The sequence below is a fragment of the Sorex fumeus genome, unplaced genomic scaffold (assembly GCF_029834395.1).
Source record: "Sorex fumeus unplaced genomic scaffold, SorFum_2.1 ptg000044l, whole genome shotgun sequence".
NCBI lineage: Eukaryota > Metazoa > Chordata > Mammalia > Eulipotyphla > Soricidae > Sorex > Sorex fumeus.
The window spans coordinates 33,608,673-33,629,338 of record NW_026606101.1 but is presented as its reverse complement, the minus strand read 5'-3'; the positions used below and the strand labels follow the sequence as shown (position 1 = coordinate 33,629,338).

The following is a 20,666-nucleotide window of genomic DNA, read 5'->3' as shown; positions in this document are numbered from 1 at the left end:
TTAACCAAGGTGACATAATATTATGACAGTATTTATCCACTAACTAAACATTACATTTAACTTTATAACTTCATGCATTACATAGGATATAACACTAATCACATTAATTACCATAATTATGACATCTACATTATACTAGAAAAATAGAATTTGGGTGCCCGAGTTCAAGCATGAAAATCTCTGTATATAGCACACTTGTATACTTTACTCCTAACCAAAAATTCTATTTCATTTACACCAATGTTTCTAATAGGTTGATACCCAATATTTTCTCTTTATAACAAATGTTTTGCAAAGCTCTCTTGAATATGGTGGAATGATATTGAGGGTATTTTTGTTTCTTTCTTTTTGGGTCACACACAGGTGTGTTCAGGACTTACTTCTGATTGTGCTAAGGGATTACCCTTGACAGTACCAGGGACTGAATCCAGGTAAGATTGGGTACAAGGCAAGCACTTTACCTGCTGCATTTTATCTCTGGAATGACATTTATTGTAGTAACAATGCACTCAAACATTTTGTACAAGTTGTCAAGTACCTCACCTCTTCTCTCTAGATGATTCCAGTACATGCCCACCCTGCAGCAAACACCTTTGATTTATTTTAGTGAAAAAACTCTTGATATGTCTGCCTGAAGGCATTCTTTAAGCCTGGCTAAGATATTGTTATGATTACATAAAAAATTCGTTGTCTGAATGGCCATTCAAATAGCCAAATGTCTATTTCTCGTAACTGTTCCACAGTTCTAAACTGAATGTTCTCCCAAACCATTAAGTTTCTGAATGTGACAAAGATATCCTTGTTATATTAATGAGGTGACTATTTTAAAGCCTAGTAGTAGAGTGAACCAGGTGATTATTGGACTGAAAGTCCTAGTTTCATCCTAGACCACTGGGGTGGGGAAATGGCCTAGAGATTAATTCATCATTCATGCCGATGTAATAGTCACTGAATAAACTCAGAAGGGGATGAAGAAATTGCCCAGTGGACTGGAGTGCATGCTTTGCATGCAGGAGGCCTAAGTTTGATGTGAGTCTGAGGTGTGTCTCTCGCTCAACGCCCCACCAAAACAAAACAAAACAAAAACACAAAATAAAAACAAAGACTCAAGGGCACTGGAGGCTTCTGTGAGTGAACATGCAGAAATTGGGAAGAATACAAATACTCAAGAAAGTGATAATTATACACCCATTTTCCCCACTGTCTCTCTTATACATCTCTTCCATTCCACCTTTATAATAAATTTGTAACCTAATGGATGAACAAATTTCCTGAGTTCAGCGAGCTCTATAGAAAATAAAGCCCAAGGAAAGGGGTCATGGGAACCTTTAATATGTAGCCAGTCTGTCAGACACCAAGATTTTGTCTGAATTTGGGAGATGGAGGAGGCAGTTCTGCTCTACTGAGTCCTTAACCTATAAAATCTGAAGCCACCTTTCAGTAGATACTGTCAGGACTGAGTGGAATTCTTAGATACCCTCCTGACACCTCAGAATTGCATGTAGATATGAGAAAGTCCCGTTCACATTGCTATTGGACCCCAAAAGGCAGTCACTAGGCAACAGGCAAATGAGAAATGCTGAAGCATGAGAGCTTCCAAAGAAATCATCAGCAAAGCTCAGAGAGAAATTGAAACCAATCAGTGTAGTTTCCCTCTCCTTGCAGTAGGAGAATTCCCAGGCTGGTTTCTATGAGATCTTAATGATATAAATATCAGGATTGAGTTTCAGTTGCATCTAGTAAAATCCTGCATGATAAACAGTGATCTTTGGTTTACTTCCTTTGCCTATCTTCTTCACTCCTTTGGCCAGTGTTCCTTGTCACAGTCTCAAATAAAGCACTTTTCTTATCTCGGCATCTGCTTCCAAGGGAACTGAAACTAAGACAACATACCAATCTTTAAAAACCATTTAAAGAGCCAAAGGATAGCAAAGTGGGTAGGGAACCTATCACATGTTACTGATCCGGGTTCAATCCCCAACATCCTATATAGTTCTCTAAACTCTGCTAGGAGGGATCCCTGAGCACAGAACCAGAAATAAGCCTGGATTTTGGCTAGGGTGTGACAAACAAAACAAAACAAAAGCATATCAAACTAAGAGTATAAGATGAAAGAGACAGGAAATGGAATTATAGTAAAATTCTATTTCCTTTAAAGACTCAGGTATGATTTACATAATACTTAATACAACACATAATAAAACATAGCACATGATAAAGCAATCAGACAGAGGTTTCTCTGCTTAAAATCATAATGCAGAGAACTGTTACAAATGCAGACTAAAACAGGCAGAACACATCACCAACTGACACAGTGATATGGCCAGCAATGCCAAGATTTTCTCAGGGAGTCTGGGTAAAATTATGAACAAACTAAACACACACCTTTAATTTTCATATTTTTTTGTATAAAAAAGGAGCAAAAATCTGACTTCAACATGTCCTATTGCTTAGAAACTCTAAATGCTTAGAATTTTTGTTTGGTCTGTTGGTTGGTTTGGCAGTGCTCAGAGTTTGTTGATGGCTTTATTCCGGGATCACTCCTGGCCATTCTCTAGGGACCACATATAATGCGAGAAATCAAACATAGATTGGATATATGTTAGTTAAGTGTCCTACCCACTGTACTATCTCTGTAGCCCCATAAATAATTATTTACTTGTATACTGTTCAACAAAATATTAACAGATGTGGGAGGTGGGGAAGCTTCTGGAGGTACGGTTGGGCAGTTCACATTTTGTTGTTCCCTGGGCCTTGCAGGAAAAATGCTATTTAAATTTTCCAATTGTTATGATTCCTCAAAGCCACTCACAAATTTTCCCCTCTAAGGCATTACCATTGAGAAACGCAGCTTCAAAGGAAAACAAAGACATAAAGTAGCAGAGGAAAGGAGAAAGGAATAGAAGAATTGTTTGAACCATTGGATTCAAATTCCCTTGGTTTAGATATTACCTCTACTTTTTATTAGGGATAAAACCATAGGCAATTTACTTATTGTCCTTCTGGCCCATATTCTTCATGTATGATAGAACAAACTACATTATTTAACTCAAAACTTTTGTGAGATTAAATTACTAGTACAGCATCTGGCACAAAGTAAAGATTCAAAATAGATTATTAATAATGTTATATGTTTCATGGTCAAATGATTAATCTCTACCTCAAGTCCTTTTTTCTTTTTGTAGTATAAGAAAAATATGGTTTTAGGCATATAAGTTTCCTATAAATTCACCATCACTGAATTTTTTTCTCTTTCTCATCTCTGCTGCCTATCACTTGCCACTCTCAATAATAATAACCCAATAAAGAAAATTTTTGCAGACAGATTTTATACTTCTCTGTATAATTAGAATAACAAAGGGTGAGAACAGAAAGAAAGAGAAAAAATATTGATTTAACTTTTTCCTATTTGGCTAAATCAAAGAAAATTTGGCAAATAGAGAATATGAATAAATAAAACATTATATAGAAATGCATTGTTGTAAACTATAAAGTGAAGCACAAATGTAAAAATACTTTTGTTCTTGTTACTTATTAAACATTAGTCACACAGCTGTTAAAGTCTAACAAGGAAAGACATGGAAACTTTAATCATTCTTATAAATGAATTGAGAAGCAAGACTAGTTCTTGACCAAAGGAAAACAGAAAAAGATCAAATTGTTGGCATAAGAGGGTCTCTGAGCTGCAAAGCTGGATGTGCAACCATAATATCACGTTAAGCAGAAAAGCAAAGGTAACTACTTAAAGGGTCAACTTTTTAAGGTTGCAGACAGGACTGCATTGATTGATGTGGCCTGCAGTTGAAACCTAGATAATGAAATAAAACCAGCATTTAAGAATTTCAGACTGAAAACTCATTACCATGGCAACCCTCTCCAAAGGGAACTTATATACGAAAATAAGATTCACTTGACTACACCTAAAAATGAAAACTTCTACAGAGAAACAATTCAATGTAAAATTCCTAAATGTAAAGTTCCAAACTTGCTTATTGCCACAAAACCTAGGGGTAACTCCGAAGATGTTGTAGGCCCTTCATCCCTTCCATTGAAAGTTACTGCTGTTTAAAACCTATGGTCTGGGAAGGAAAGGAACATATTTTAGCTTTGAGAGATTTCTGTCATTATTGGGCATTTTCTGCCAGTAAACTTTTATATGTTTTCCATGTAATAAAACACCTAACACGACATTTATAGGAAGGCACAGTCATATACATCATTTAAAATAACTATCCAAATTTTAGTTTGTTCATAATCACACAAAAGAGAGGCTAGATATGTACGTCATCAGTAGAGCGCACACACTGTATCTGTGAAATCCTGGGTTCTACTTCTGGGGGCACACACATGCACACACACACGCACACACGCACACACACACATTCACACATACACACATACACACATTAATCATAGAAACCTACCAAATTCACATATTCATCTCTAGTCATTATGGGAAAACTATGTTTAGCCTAAATAAAATATGGTTTAATAAAAACATTTATGTTCTAGTAACATATTCTGACTCAAAGGTTATAAAGTTGACGAATCACTATGTTAATGAAAATTGTATCATTGAACTTAATATAACTGAAAGTTATGAATCTGGGTTTGTAGAGATAGTATAGAGATTAAGAAATTTCTGGGATTACGAACTCCCCCAAGCGTCACTTGGGTATAGCCATAGAGGCCCCAGGTATGACCTTGAAGTTCTCTGGAGTAGAGTCAAGTAGAGTCCTGAACAATTCTTAGTACTGAGAAGCCAAGCAACACTGCAATCTAGAACCCTTGTATTCAACCACTGACCACAAGAATTGTCAGAAGAGGCTCACACCCCTTGAGTTTGTACCCCCCATCACCAGAAAATAAACTATGAATCTCTGTCTTTACTTTTAAAATTTCCTTTTAACTAATGCTGAGGATATAAATCATTGTGATATGATTTCCAAAAATATATGTGTCCCTGAATGAGGGAGACAGAATGGGAGGCCAGGGCGCTCAGACTTCTGGCCAGGCATTGCTTTGAAGACCAGGGAGACTACAGAGAAAATTGCAGTCATCATGCAATGGGATGCCAGGGATCAAACTCCCTCCTCACTATTTCAAGCACTGGAAGAATAGACAGAAAACTGAAATGCAAGAAAATCGTCTCTCCTCAACTCTGTTTTTGTATTTTTGGGGGACCATATCCAGCAATATTCAGAGATTGCTCCTAGCTATGTGCTCAGAGATCACTCCTGACAAGATATGGGGGACTACATGGGATACCTGGCATTGAACCCTGTCAGCTGCAGGCAAGGAAATACTCTACCTGCTGTACTATTGCTCAGGTCCCTTTTTCCTCCTAGTTTAATAAAAGGAAGATTATATACTCTGAATGCCAAATTGTATTCACAATATATTCAACTCCACGATAGTTACCTTAAGTTACTATTTGGTAAACAGTAACCTTAAGTTGCAGTTACACATAACTATTTAAGAATAGACATGACTATTCTTTTTATTTTAATTTTATATTTTAATGAATCACAGTGATATAGTTACAAAGCTTTCATGAAATCCTGGGTTCTACTTCTGGGGGAACACACATGCACACACACACGCACACACGCACACACACACACACTCATACAATGAGTTTCAGTCATACAATGATCACCCATCCCTCCACCAGTGTGCATTTTCCACCACCAATGTCCTCAGCATCCTTCCTGCCACCTCTACCACACCTCATCCCTTGCCTCTGTGGCAGGCACTTGTAACTGTCTCTCTCTACTTTGGAGCATCATGGTTTGCAATACAAAATACTGGGAGGTCATAATGTTTGGTATTTATCTACATTCATTATACATCTCCCATCCTGAGCTATCCCTCCAACCATCATTCACTTAGTGGTCCCTTCTCTATCTCAATTGCCTTCTCCCCCAGGACGAGATAGGCTTCCAAACTGTGGAGTGTTCTCCTGGCCCTTGTCTCTACGTTGTTGAGTGTCTCACATTGTGTTATTTTATATTCCACAAATGAGTGCAGCCATTCTAAGACATAACTATTCTTAAATAGTTATGTGTAACTATAACTTTACTTAATTTTCAATTTAAAAAATCTTCCTTTTTTTAAAAACTGGGAAGAAAATGTAACTTATTTCTATCCTGTTTTTTTTTTTGTCTGTTCCTCACAGCCTCCCATTACACTCCCAAATGTCCTTTCCAGATTGTGATGCTTAGTATTTTCTTTCTTTTTTTTTGTGATGCAGGTACTTCATCATTCTCTAATTCATGCTGCCAGAGAGAAACATACTTTTTTACATTTCTGATATAAAGGTATCAGGAAATTAATTAGATCCTAATCTCATGTGTATTTTCATTCAAAAGGTAAATTGCAGAGAAAGAATTATGTCTGATCATCATATATTACTCATTAATTACAAAATTGCAGACACTGTCATAAAAATATGTGCTGGAGCGATAGCACAGCAGGTAGGGTGTTTGCCTTGCATGCGACCAACCCAGATTCGATTCCTCTGCCCCTCTCAGAGAGCCTGCAAAATTACCAAGAGTATCCCACCTGCATGGCAGAGCTTGGCAAGTTACCCGTGATGTATTCAACATGCCAAAAACAGTAACAAGTCTCACAATGGAGATGTAAAAAAGTATACTGCTGCCTGCTTGAGCAAATCAATGAACAATAGGAGGACAGTGCTACAGTGACAGTCATAAAAATATTTAGAAGAAATAAGAGAACTTCAAAGTATTTTCAAGGAATAAAAGTGGCATGATGATCTTGTCATTTTATGTCTGGGGTAGTTAGGAAGACAAAATGTGTGTTTGCAGTTAATCAGTATGTTTTCCAAGTATTAGATGATACTTTAAAATGAATTTTTATGTAGTAAATACTACTAATGTGAAATAAATTGAAAAAGTAATACCATACAATTTGTTTTACCTCCAGAATAAAACTTCGGAGGACATGCATCTCTGGAGAAATTAGAGAAAAGAAGATATCTCCAGAACTTTTGTATGTCCATATTTAACTTTTTAGTCTGGCTTTCCTCTCCTCTCCCGCCCTCCACCCCACCTCCCTAGCCCAGGGAGGTAGAGGGACAAGGGCACACCCAAAAGTGCTTGGGGCTTATTCCTGGCTCTAGGCTCATAAATCACTCTGTGGTATTTGGAGGACCAAATGTGGTGCTCAGTATGAACCTGGGTTGGCAAGGTGCAAGGGGAGTGCCTTACCCACTCTGGAATCTCAAGTCTCTTTTTAGGCTGCAAAAGACCATCAGTTTCAGATACTAGTTAATTACTAGATATTGGAACATCAACAAACTACAATTTCTGACTTTTGGTCACTGAGATTCGCGGATCATTTGTAGTTGCAACACTGTCACTGTCACTATTCTCCCGTTGTTCATCGATTTGCTCGAGCGGGCACAGTAACGTCTCCATTGGAGACTTTGTTGTTACTGTGTTTGGCATATCGAATACGTCACAGGCAGCTTGCCAGGCTCTGCCGTGCAGGCGAGATACTCTCGGTAGCTTGCCGGGCTCTCCAAGAGGGGCGGAGGAATCGAACTCGGGTCGGCCATGTTGGCTGCGTGCAAGGCAAATGTCCTACCGCTGTGCTATCGCTCTAGCCCCAGTTGCAACACATCTTAACCAATTAAAGAATGTATTTCATTGTAGGATTTGGCATGTTTCCTTAGATGACACTTACATATCATATAAACAATATATTCCTTACTCATTTTATTAGCATTTGGTAGCATTATTGTCAAGGAACCCATACTAGAGTTCAACCATAGTAGAGTAAACCATGATAATTTAATAGTATTTCAATATGTAAACATTAAACTACAAATGTAAGAAAGTTATCTGTGGTAATGGAATTAGCATAGTTTAATTCTACTCAATTTATCACCTGAATAATAATCTGCTAGAAAGTTCTGTGCTATTGAATTAGTATGTTAGTAATATGTTAATTACTAATAGTAGTAATATAATAAGATTATATTAATATACTAATGTTATTGATCCTTTTAATTTATGAAATAAATATAATACTGAATAATGTTTTTTTTAATATTTTAATATGGTCCCTGAACACTATCAGGAGTGACCTTTGAGAACAAAGTCAAAGGTAAGACCCAAGAACTGCAATGTGGCCCAAGAGACAAATGTAATATAAGAAATATTATTTTAGAATATTAGATATGATGATAAAAGATCTCATTATTAAAATAGATATCAAGCAGAATTTTTCAATTTTCCCAACTTTTAACATAGGAAAATATTTACACATGCAATGATGTTGCAAATTAGCTTTTTAAAAATTGCATTTGTTTAGCAGTATCTTACACTTACACCTAAGAACGGTAATAATCTCATGACTTAGTGAAGTCTGAGAAAATAACAATCAATTTACTGATTTTTTGTATGAAAAGGTAATATCTATGACCAAGAGTAACTGGCAGAGCCACATTAACACAGTCTGGAAAAGTGGTTGACAAAAACATTAAGCATAAAAATGACTTTAAATTGTTCCTTATAAAAATTAAGCTTTTAGTATCAACCATCTTTTCCATTTGTTGTGATAAATCTGAAAGCACAAGATTACACTACAAAACTACTTATCTACAAATAATAACATATCTAAGAATGTTTTCCATTTACCCTCATAGTTTGAGAATTTTATGACATCATTATTATTAATTTAATGATGGTAAATAGCATGGCATTTTATATAAAATAGAAAATCCCCAAACTTCTTCAATGCAAGAAGGGAAAAGAAGGGAAGGAAAAAGAGAGAGAGAGAATAGAAAATAAATGAAGTTCAATTTTTGTAAATTAAATACAAGGCATTGGATGACAATTTCAGTCAACCATGCAAGAATATAGTGATTAATTTAGCTCGACATTTTGCTTCACATTTCACTGATATTTTCAATCTCCATTTATATTTACTACTATTGGAATGAGTTCAGTTTAGCACCACCTGCTAATATTATCTATGTACCATGTAATTAACCCTTCAAAATCATTATCAAAGATGTTAAGGTCTATTCCCACTCCATTGTGACTAGAATATTGCTGTGGTTCAGTAGCAGGTCATATGATAAAAGTTAACTTTGTCCACAACTGTTCCATTCCTTAGCTATCATAGCAAGTAGTGCATTAAAAATGATTAGTTTTAAGATCATCATAGTTAGGCAGATTCCCTTTCCAATCTTTTAAAATATTAGAAATGCCAATGAATTCATTAGTAAATCCCTTTCAGGTTTCAAAATCAATATTTCCTAATCTGAAAATTTCTATGTGTATCTATTTTTTTCCAAGAATTTCAGTTCCTTTGCCTTTTAAAATCAATAAGCCACATTGAAAAAATTTTAATTATTTCCTCAATGTGCACACCTGTCTTGATTTTTCTGATAATCTAGCAAAGGTAAAAAATAGCCAAGTGGTTTATTTAGTAGGGTTGTTTTAGTCTATTCTGTTTGAACTACAGCTTTCTCCTCTAAGACAGAAATGGGCCTAATTTATTGATTCATTTGAAAGGCAATACTATTTTTAATTAAAAAACCGAAGAAAACTTCTGCACTGTTAAAATAATGCAAATACTAAAATAATCTATAATGAACCTGAAAAAAGTACTCTTATTTTAAACATGCTCACTAATGTACCTTGATAAAGGCATTCTATATTTGCAATCATTCATGAGTATGCATAGCTACCACTCAGGGTTGTCTAACTGTGTCTAACTCTTCATTCAGTCTAAGAAGTCACATGTTTAACTAACTTCCTGGCCCTCAATTTTAGCAAATACTACAATCTATTTGAAAGGGCTCAAGGGATTTTGCTTAAATTAAATTATTATTGTGTATTTATACTCTCCTTTCTCTCATAATTCTATTCTCTGGCGGTAATGGACATATAATAAATATAGAGTATGTTACAAAAGAAAACCAGGTGAATAAACATCTCCAAATTCAGCTAAAAGAGACTTCCTTTCATCTTAACTTACTGGTAAAGAAATACATTAGATCCACATTTTCTGAACTCTGTGTATAAATTGACAAAACTTAGAAGTGATGTGTTAGACCCAACCAGAGCAATAGTTTAGAAGAATAAATAAATAAGTTTAAAAGAATAACAGTTTTCAAGATAACACACAAAAAGTTTCTGCTGATGAGTAATTTCAGAAGCTATGTTTTTACATATGCATGTTCATATCTAGTAAAGTTAAACTAAGCCTTAAACATGCAGATATGATTGACACGTAATTAAATATGCAGAATTACAGTAAACTTAAAGAACTCGCCATTTTCCTTCTTCAAGTTTGTTGACCACTACCACCATTTTATTATCTTTAGAATAAAATGATAAATTAGAGAAGAAAGTGGGTGGGATAGTTTCAGTTTTGGAATCATCATTTTAAATCACCAAATTAAGTACATATTCATGATAAAGAAGTGTGGAGGTATGATAAACAGTAACAAATTGTTAATTACTATAATCCCTAAATTTAGTTTTCCCAACTTTGAGAAGTTTTTGAACTCATTTCAAACAAAATCATTTTCCAAACTGTAAAGACTGGAAAAGGAAGATGAAAGTACTTACAACAGAACGAAGGTTATATTCTTTTACCAGCTTCAGGGATGATTTATAGCAATTTGCAAGGTCTTCCTTGTGGGAACCATTTATATGTCCTCTGGCTATTGGCCCTACAGTATGAATGACATCTGCAATTGCAAAAGAAAAGAATAGAATAAGCAAGGTATTTTTCACTGTTCACATAATTGGCACTTTATTTATTTCAGGTTATTTGTATTGGAGCTTGAAGACAAGCAAGCTAAAAAATATTGATGATGCAAATATTTCTCTAGTAAAAGATTTTAGAGAGTCTCGCTTCCTAAAGAACGCTATTTCCCAAAAAAGTGATAAGTGTAGAAAGCAATCCCCTACCAGCAAATTATTCTGTTCTTATTGGTCAGATCACAGTATAACACATTATAATAAAGCAATGTGGATAATTGGCACCTTGGCAAAAGACAAATCCTTATTAGGGAGTAAAGTGAAAAAAGAATTGCCCACAAATGAGCAATCTGAATTGAAATGGGAAGGAAAAACCAATGCAACATACACTTAACTCATAAATAAGACAATAGTTTCCGACATTTTAGACAATAAAAATGACACATTTCTGAAAATATGCCAAGAGAATTTATAACAACCAGTAATAACTCTAAAAGGAATAATTTTAAAATATCCCTACCATCCTGGAACTACAGCCTTCTGATTTTCACGTTCACTACATAATTTAGGAATAAAACTCCCAACTAACTACTTAGCTTCTATTTCTTTTTACCATATTAAAACATATAAAACAATATACACCTTTGAACATCTATGATTGAAAACACAACATTTTATTTTTTGACATATAAAACCAATGATTCTGACATTTATATTCACATATACATTTTTTTTTTCTTTTTGGGTCACACCTGGCGATGCTCATGGCTTACTCCTGGCTCATGCACTCAGAAATTCCTCCTGGCAGTGCTCAGGGGAACATATGGGATGCTGGGAATCAAACCCGTGTCGGCCATGTTGGCTGCGTGCAACGCAAACTCCCTACCCGCTATGCTATTGCTCCAACCCCTCACATATACTTTTTAAAATATATAAACACAATTAAATAGGATAACTCTGCTTTAGAGTAAAAAAGTATTATAATATAAAATCCTTAAATCTAATTACTTGAAAATGCTTTATAACTCCTGCATTGTAGTGTTATCAATTAATTTGAAATATTTGCCCATTTCATTAATACAACTAATCAACTTTTAATAAAAAATAAGGTAAGGTAAGGTAAAGGCCCTCCCGTTGATCGTCGATTTGCTCGAGCGGGCCCAGTAATGTCTCCATTGGAGACTTTGTTGTTACTGTGTCTGGCATATTGAATACTCTCGGTAGCTTGCCGGGCTCTCCGAGAGGGGCGGAGGAATCGAACTCGGGTCGGCCATGTTGGCCGCTTGTAAGGCGAACGCCCTACCCGCTGTGCTATCGCTCCAGCCTAATAAAAAATAATATGATCTTATATTATTGGAATAGTAATTATTGAATTATTTTTCTAAATTGTACCACTTCAGTAATTTTTTAAAGATAAATGAATAACAATACATTACAAACATTAGAGTATAAAATTGCATATACAATTGCATGTATTAAATTTTATGTAAGATTTCAATAGCAGAAAATAGAATAGAGAAAAAGTCTTGTTGACTCCCTGAAAATGTAAAGAATATTGTTTCATGTTCAAAACATCTAATAATGTTGGTTTCAAATTTTAATTGTGGTTTTGAAATTGATAAGGGTTTCCTTGTCTGATTAACAGTATTATTGTGATCAAAATAGGTAGAAAACCATCCCAATGAATTCAAGCAGATATGGAATAAGTAAACCTGATTTTAATGTGAAAACCACTAAAATGTATAAAGAAAGTGAAAAATGAGATTTGGTTGTATGTACCAAGTGCATTTATATATGTAATAATAATAGGATAAAATAAGTGCTGCATGTATTGAAGCAATGAAGTCTTTCACACGTTAGTAGACTTTAGATGAATATTTAACATATTTTTCTTTTAAAAGAAATGCTTTCAAGAAGTATAATTATACTTGATGCTATATAGTTTCCCCTTTTGTAAGTACTTGCTGTTTGTGTCCAACTAAGTCATAGAATATAAAAAGAAAAGTTATTGAGTAAAAACAAAGGAATGTACAGGGCAGCATTTCCCAAGCCCACAATGGATTTGAACAATATCAATTTAAATCAAGTTGGTAGGGTCAATAATAATTTGGGAATCAAACCACCAGTTGAAATCAATTCAAGCCAATTTTCTCAGCATAAGATTTTTCTGGGGATTTAGTTTCTCTCTCTCTCTCTCTCTCTCTCTCTCTCTCTCTCTCTCTCTCTCACACACACACACACACACACACACAGACACACACATTAATCTTGAAGGGGAAATAGAACACTCTGTTTCCAGAGTGAATGAATACAAAAATCTTATGTTTTGAAGAGTTCCTCAGGGAATTGCTTACAAAAATTAACCTGTGGAATACATTGTTCGGGGACAATTTTGGCATACACATTGCCATTGTTGAAGGTGTAGCCCATGTTTTCTTAGCCCTCCATCTCCATTGTCTCTTTACATCAAACACAAAAACATAAAGGAACCACAGAATTTAACCTTAGTTGCTTTAACTTTTAGGATAAGATAATGAAGAATACGTTTCTACTATCTGAAGTCATTAAAGATGTATCTAGTTGAGCAAAGTTATGAAAGGGCTTATAAACATACATGGGTTTTTTAAAAAAGGAGATGCATTTAATGCTGGAAATAGTGCCAAATTAATAATTTTCTTGTGCTTTCTTCTTATCAATCATTGCCTACATAAATGAAATTCATAAAAATTATTCCTTGTATTCCTCCAGTTCTTCACTTTATTTAAATGTCTGAGGAAAAATAACCAATAAATGAACCTCCTTAACATCAAAATACTGATCTCTCTATCTTCTGCTCTCTAGTAAATTTACAGCATCCAAGGTCAAGTGTTATTATTGACCAGCACAAGACTGTTCAGATGCACAGAGCTGAGTGAATCAATGTGAGAGGCTGAGGAGAAAGTTTCTCTATTATTGTAATTGTTCATGAAAAACATTCAGAACAAAAACTCTTTATTTCTGTTATATAAGCCAATCTGGGACCCATTCTCTAAATCCAACTTCTGTCTCAAATACAGGGATGTCCAAAGTCATCATTTTCATTGTTTTCTGCCTTTATTTCCTTAACTGTAAAATGTACCAATTGCTATATAGGCTCTTAGAGGTAGTTTCTGTATCATATTATTAATATAACAAATGATTAACACATGACAGAAGTATTGAATGATGTCTGGGTAGCAAAGGACACATAAAACTTAGTTCTCAAGCTTTGTGAGTATTAAGAATCCTTATTCAATTTCAAAAAATAACACAGAGTATCCTTAATTCACAATAGTAAGTTCAAAATTTGCATAAAAGTAGGTTACATATAGCCATTATGGTTTTATTGGTACTACATAGTTCCATTTTATTACACACAATTAACACTTAACAATTAACAACTTGAATAAGGATTCTTAATATTTAGAATAACTTAAATAAGATAGCACCTAAGATTCTTCGCAGCTCTCTAAAGCAGTTCATCTTATGCATGTTTGTCAAGAATCAGTCTATAAACAAAAGAATTATACATTGTGGCCAAGAGTGGTTTAACCCAGGGACACATGGTGACTCAATACACACACACATATATATATATATATATGTATATATAATATATAATGATATTAATTAAAGGAAAGACATATCTTTCAGTATATTTGTGGATGACAGTCAAAGAGTAGGGAACTATAAGCGCTAAGATTTGGACAGGTCATATCTCTCTTCATGAAGCTGCAAGAAATATCCCTGTATTTTGCTTGGGTTTCCTCACAGCATGGCAGTCCCAGAGTAATCACATGGCTCACTTGAAAATTCAAGTTCCCAGAAGTCAGTGCATTAGAGTCAGAAGCCGCATTACTTTGTGTTAAACTAAGTCTTGGGAGTCACATAGGGTCACTACCACTATAACCTGTTGGTTACAAACCCTTCAAACAATCTCATCTGCTTCAAACAGAGATATACGGACTTCACCTCATGATGGGAGCAACAAAGAATTTATTGACATGTTTAAAAATGAACACAATGAAGATACTTGGGGATTTGTTATGGTTTGCATGCTTAATGATTCAGAAGCTGTGATGGATAAGCAAGAAACCATAGATGGGGTGGGCATGCTCTAGTGCTAGAGCACATCTGCAGCACATGTAAAGCCTTAAGCAAGACTGCCAGTACCACATGGACCTCTGAACACTGTTGGCTGTCACCCTAGGGAGTGGCCCTCATAGTACTGGAGCACTTCTAAACCCATGCATCTCTACTGTGGGATTCTTGGAGCTGTTTTCTTAATAATTGGATTGGTAGTTAAAAATGAAATCTACAGAAAAATTGTAATGCAAGATTAATATATGAATTAATTATAAATAGATGCTAATTTAGAGATTACAGTGTAACTGAAGCTTTTAGAAAGAACTGCCTGGTCCAGCAATTGTTTTGTTGTTATTCCTCATTCATAATCTGACAGGAACTAATGGATAAATGAAAGAGCAGATATGATTGTTATAGAATCCACAGTATATTTTTATATCAGAAAAAAGGGGGGGATGTTATTACCCTAAAATGTTCAACTCCACGTTCAGAAAGTGAGAAGCAGCTTTCATGTATTCAATCTTTTTTTTGCACACAACTCAGGAAAGGCATGAAAATAGCAATGCAATTTGTTCATTTAATCAACATTTCAAATGCAACCCCCTGAAGAGGTATGGAAAATGAGATGGCAGGACTTTTTGTGCTTTATCAGACTAAAGTGTAGCAAGACAAATGGAACCTGTTTTTGCTCATCTATTTCTGAAATCAATCAGTCTATAAATCAGCTCTTTTGTTTTGAAGCTATAACCACCACCTTTTGCTCCCCATCTCGTTTTATCCTGGGAAATTAGTCTGAACTTTATAGAAAAGGAAGGTGGGATAGAAGGTTTTCTTGCAAGGGTTGTGGGGGAGAGTCTGCTTTCATTTCCAAAAGTGTAAATTGAAAAATGTGTGATTGAAATGCCAAATAAATACTGAAAGCACTAGAATGATTTACAAAGATTCAATCAGACTTATCAGTGGCAAAACAAGTGCAGCAAACACATTCTGTGTGAAAATATTTGCATAATGAATTTTAAAACAAATGAGAGAGCCCATATATAGGTTGCTCTCCTGGTTTTCCATTTGAGAAGTAACTGTGTTACATTCAAACTGTTAATGAACAGTCAGACCAAGTGTAGAATCAATTACGCATTGCTTTCATTCACTTCATTCTTGTATTCATAAGCATAATCGGTCCATCTAACAGACTGCATAATGATGCTGTGCCCTGCCAATCATATTCAAATCGCATGCATTTTAAAGAGAAGACCAATGCACAGAATTAAGTTGATTTTCTTTCCGGAAGACACCGTCATAAAACCAAGCACTGAAGGTACTATTATAAATAGCACTGGCCAATTTATATGATAACCGCCACCAGTCTATGACCTGAAACAGAATACTTGAAGTTCAGTTCAGGGGAAATTGAATTACCACCTGATGGCATTGTGAAATAACTGCTGCCTTTTCTCCCCGTATAGATCAATGTTTTCATATACATATTTTCAAAGCTGTTTTCCCCCCATTCTATCTCCAGAAATAATCTATTGTACATAAGATGTTCCTCTTGAGTTTGCAGCAAACAGCAGTTAAAATGCACTTCTACTATAGGCCAGCGGCATGCTTCTAATTTTGGGTTATTCTCTCATATATTTTTTCAGCTGTATCATGGATAACTTTCCCTGTTAAGAATGACTGCAGGCAGACAACCACATCTTTGCATGGGTTTGAAATAAACTGGCACATTTACAATGTTATTTTCTAGTTCATTTTCTTTCAGTCTGTGAATTGAGCTTGTTTTTTTTTTTGTTTTTTGCTTTGCTTTTTTTTCTCACTGTCTTTTACAAAGGATTTTTAGTTTACTTCTCTTAGTCTGTTTGATGCTGTGCTCCTTTAAATAAGATGTCTATGTCTAAGCTTAACTACAGAGTAGCTAAACAACATTTGCATGTTGCAGCTGATAAAGGCACACAATGCACTGTCAAAGCTTGAATGAATACATCAACTCAGTTTGAGGTTTGCTACTATTTTTACATGAGGAAGTGATAATGTTACAGGGTTTTGGACATCATGTGCAGTCAATATGTTTCCTGCTTCAATGACTTCAAAGTTTAAAGTCTTGTGTTTAAATTGTGAGGTTTAAGCTAAAAATTATTACTAGAGTACATTCTGTCAAAATGTTGTCTTCTATTTGTTAAAAAAGGAAAAAGATCCTCATTTTTAATTTTTATTTGCTTTCCCTATTTTGCCAAAATAGGGAAATTTTGTCTCTAGCCAAAGACAGTTAAAGTATATCCTCTAAATAGCAGTTTGTCCTGTTCCAACTGGATCCCTGCACATAAAGGTTCATTTTCAATAATACAGTTTGAAACTCCCATAAAATGGATATCCTGTGGTAAGCCATTTATAGAATCTTTGAAATTCCACAGGGTATTGAGGGCATCTGCATTACAATAGTGTTATTTCCAACAGAGAAGGGTCTCAGAGAGACTGTGGGAAGCTAAATTATCTACAAAATTCCAACATTTCACATCATTTTAGCAAGGAACCAAAGATAATACATCCTAGAAGGAAGTGAGTCAAATACGTGGCATTTCTGATGCTTCAATAGCAGGGGTGAGAGGAGGTGGAAGTCCAGATAGACAATATGACTTTTTCAAGCAATATAATAATAAGGTCTTTGTTCTGGATCAAGGAATGGCAGGGACTTACAGCTTTTAGCAGAGAGATGCGAAACCACTACTTTATTGAGAAAAGGAGACATTAAAAATCTTACTTAGTGGGTAAAAATAAATAATGCTTGTCTCCTCTACAAGAGTAATGCTGCAAATGCTAAATGTGGTTAGAACTGAAGAGGGCAGTGGGATGGGTGGAAGGACAGGAGGGCTGATGAGTTTAATCTATGCCTATTTGACCTCGACTGACTTTTTCAATTCCCTTGCCACCAAGTCTGAATTAGAAAGACTCATCAGCAGTCATTGAGTCAATCATTAATGCTGTTCTTTAGTCAGTACATGTTTATTGAGAATGCATTAGGTGTCAAGTACATAAGGCAGCTGCTCTATTATGTTACATCAAACAAGAGTTCTTTGGGACTCGAGACTTTTCCTGGAGTCAACTCACCCCATCTTTACTTCCTGCACACTTTTTCCAGTACAGAAATCCTAAAGAGAATTTATCTTCCCTTATGATGTGATCCATACTGAATTCTCTTTTGATCTCCAATATTTCTTATGCTGAATTCTTTTTGTGGACCTTAACATGAACATTTCTGAGATTTCATCAGAGCTCCCCTATAAAGCAGAATATTTCCTGATGTTGGAGGTAATCAACAAGTACTTGAGCTTCTATTTTGCGATATTCTGTGTTTACATTTCCAAATAGAGTGAGTGTCTATGCTTCCACCGAAGGAACGTTACGAATCTGTCTTTGAGTCTACCACAAAGCCAAGAACTCTATGGGAACAATTGCTTAATAGATAATTAGTGACTCAGTAGATGATTAAAACTTGGCCCAATATAGTCTATCTATTCAAATATTAAATTAGAGAAAACAACGAATTAAAATGGACTGTCTAGACTGGGAAAACAATGGAATGTAGTTATACAGGATCATATCATTCAACATAATTTTTTATAGAACTGAGACTATATTTATTCCCAGAAAGACTCAGCAAATTCTGATCAGATTTCCAAGTATCTGCACTACAGACAGTATAAACGAAGCTAGCACCATCACACTCTTAGGAAAAGGTATGAGATCCTTTCCAAACAATTCTCAATTGGGGATGGGGAATAACTATGCTTTATTTTTGGTATGGATAATTAAATAAATGCATTTTAATATGTTGTTTTTTCATCTGCATATGGCCCATGTTAGAATAAATTTGCTTTATTCTATAGATTGGTTCTGGCTCTCAAATCAGAAAATAACAAATACTCCACACATCTTCTCAAAGAATGAATGGGATCACTAGTCTCATTTCTTAAATAAGTGACATTTGGATGTAGCAAAACTACGACTCCATCAAAATTAGCTAGTGTTTAAAAGTCTGATGCTATCCATACTTTTAAATCCAGCATTAACTTATTTCTGAATTCTTGAGACCAGTGAACTCTTAGGAGAGTTCTGGGCTACAACTGTCCCATATTTATACATATATTCCAATTTGGGTTTGATTCTTGTGGTATACACATTTGCACCAGGCCGTATATCAAATTTCCTGAAGTGAAACTTGTATTTAGAGGAAAAAATGAGAAAGAATATTTTAAGAATCAGATTATTCGATTTTTTAAAAAGTGAGTATGTGAAAATTTCTACGATGTGAATCAGATCAATAATATGAGCAGGGATTAGGAGAAGTGATTAGAGAATGATAAAATATTAAAATAACTGGAAATGTCACTAAATATTTCAAGAGTGGCTATTTGCTGTGCCATGAGAATGAACACTATGCCTTTTATTCTTGTAATCTAGGATATGAATCTATAGTTCTGCCTGTCTCTCAGAAATGATAAACTAATTGATCATGAAGTTCTTCCAAACTTTCTTTTTATCCTAAAAACTCTTACAAGACACCAGCAAGCTCTTGTTTTGGTGGGCCATTTCTAGGTGATAGAATCTTTGGTGATAGTTTTGAGGACATTTCTAATGTCTAACAAGACAAAAGCATCTCTAACATTAGATATTAGCATGATATCATAATGTTATGTTATGTAGTCCTTAGAAGACCAAACAATATACTCAAGAAAGATTGAAACAGTGAAAATAACTTCCAATTACGATTAAACACATTATATTGACAAACACCCTTGAAAGAGGGATGCCCAAAATATACTTTGAGGACTGAAAAACTGAAACATCTTGCTTAACAAGTCTAAGAATTAAATACAAATATTTCCTTTTCCAGTACAAAATGGATGCCACTTATCTGGTCCTCAAGCTAGAAGGAACAGCGACCTTTTTCAATATTAAATGGAAAAATAAATTCTTTGCAGTTATTAATGAGAAATTATTTTTCCATGTCAACTTTTTGGTGAATTAAGGAATTTTTGACATAATGATTTTAACTTAGGTTTTGGATTATATTCAATATATCCTTAACTGTGACCTAACAAAACAGTCATTAATCTTTAGCATGAAGTTTTCCCATGGAGTGGATAGAGGGCAATAAGTCAGGGAAATAAACACAATGGGATGTAAAAAAGTGTCTGGCATAGAGGGAGACAGGAAATCAGGAAAGAAACTGGGGACATTTATGAAGGACATGGCATTGCAACACTGTACACCTGAAACTCAATCACAGATAACTTTGTAATTCAATCACATATAGCTTTGCAATTCACAGGATTCAATAGCAAGTACAAAATATTTACATGCAAACTGCAATAATGGAGAAGCAATTCTTGTATATGCAGTTTGCATGAGCCAAAGAACAAGTATAAGATGACTGCAGCAGATAATTAACTTAAGCAAAGAAGAAAATGGTGGGAAGTAAGATTTCTACAGAACACGGAATAACACAGAATTCTTCTGGACCATAAATTCAAGGGAGAAAATCATGGCTGGGGATATTCCTTGGAATTCATGATGGTATACTTGGAATCTCTGGTGATAGTTTTGAGGAGAGAGAGACAAATAAAAATGTATTCAAAGTAAATTCATTCTGGCTGTCTAAAATCACCCAATTATGGGCTTATGTGGGACCTCAAAACAGTAAGTAAGTTCTGAATAATTGTAAAGCTCTTTAAGCAATCTAAAAATACATACTCTAAATGGTATAAGATTCTCTCTCTTTTTTTTAATGCTTCTTACTGTGATCTGAGAAACGTACTC

At 34.9% G+C, this 20,666-nt stretch overlaps 1 protein-coding gene across 2 annotated transcripts in view; it reads right to left on the bottom strand.

Annotated features, from left to right (window-relative positions):
• Positions 1-20,666, bottom strand: part of MACROD2 (mono-ADP ribosylhydrolase 2) — a 2,391,823-nt gene that overhangs the window by 1,008,485 nt on the left and 1,362,672 nt on the right. For both annotated transcript variants that reach the window (XM_056121300.1, XM_056121301.1), the window contains exon 6: positions 10,611-10,732. In XM_056121300.1, coding sequence (XP_055977275.1) covers positions 10,611-10,732 — 122 coding nt within the window. The remainder of the gene's footprint in view (positions 1-10,610; positions 10,733-20,666) is intronic.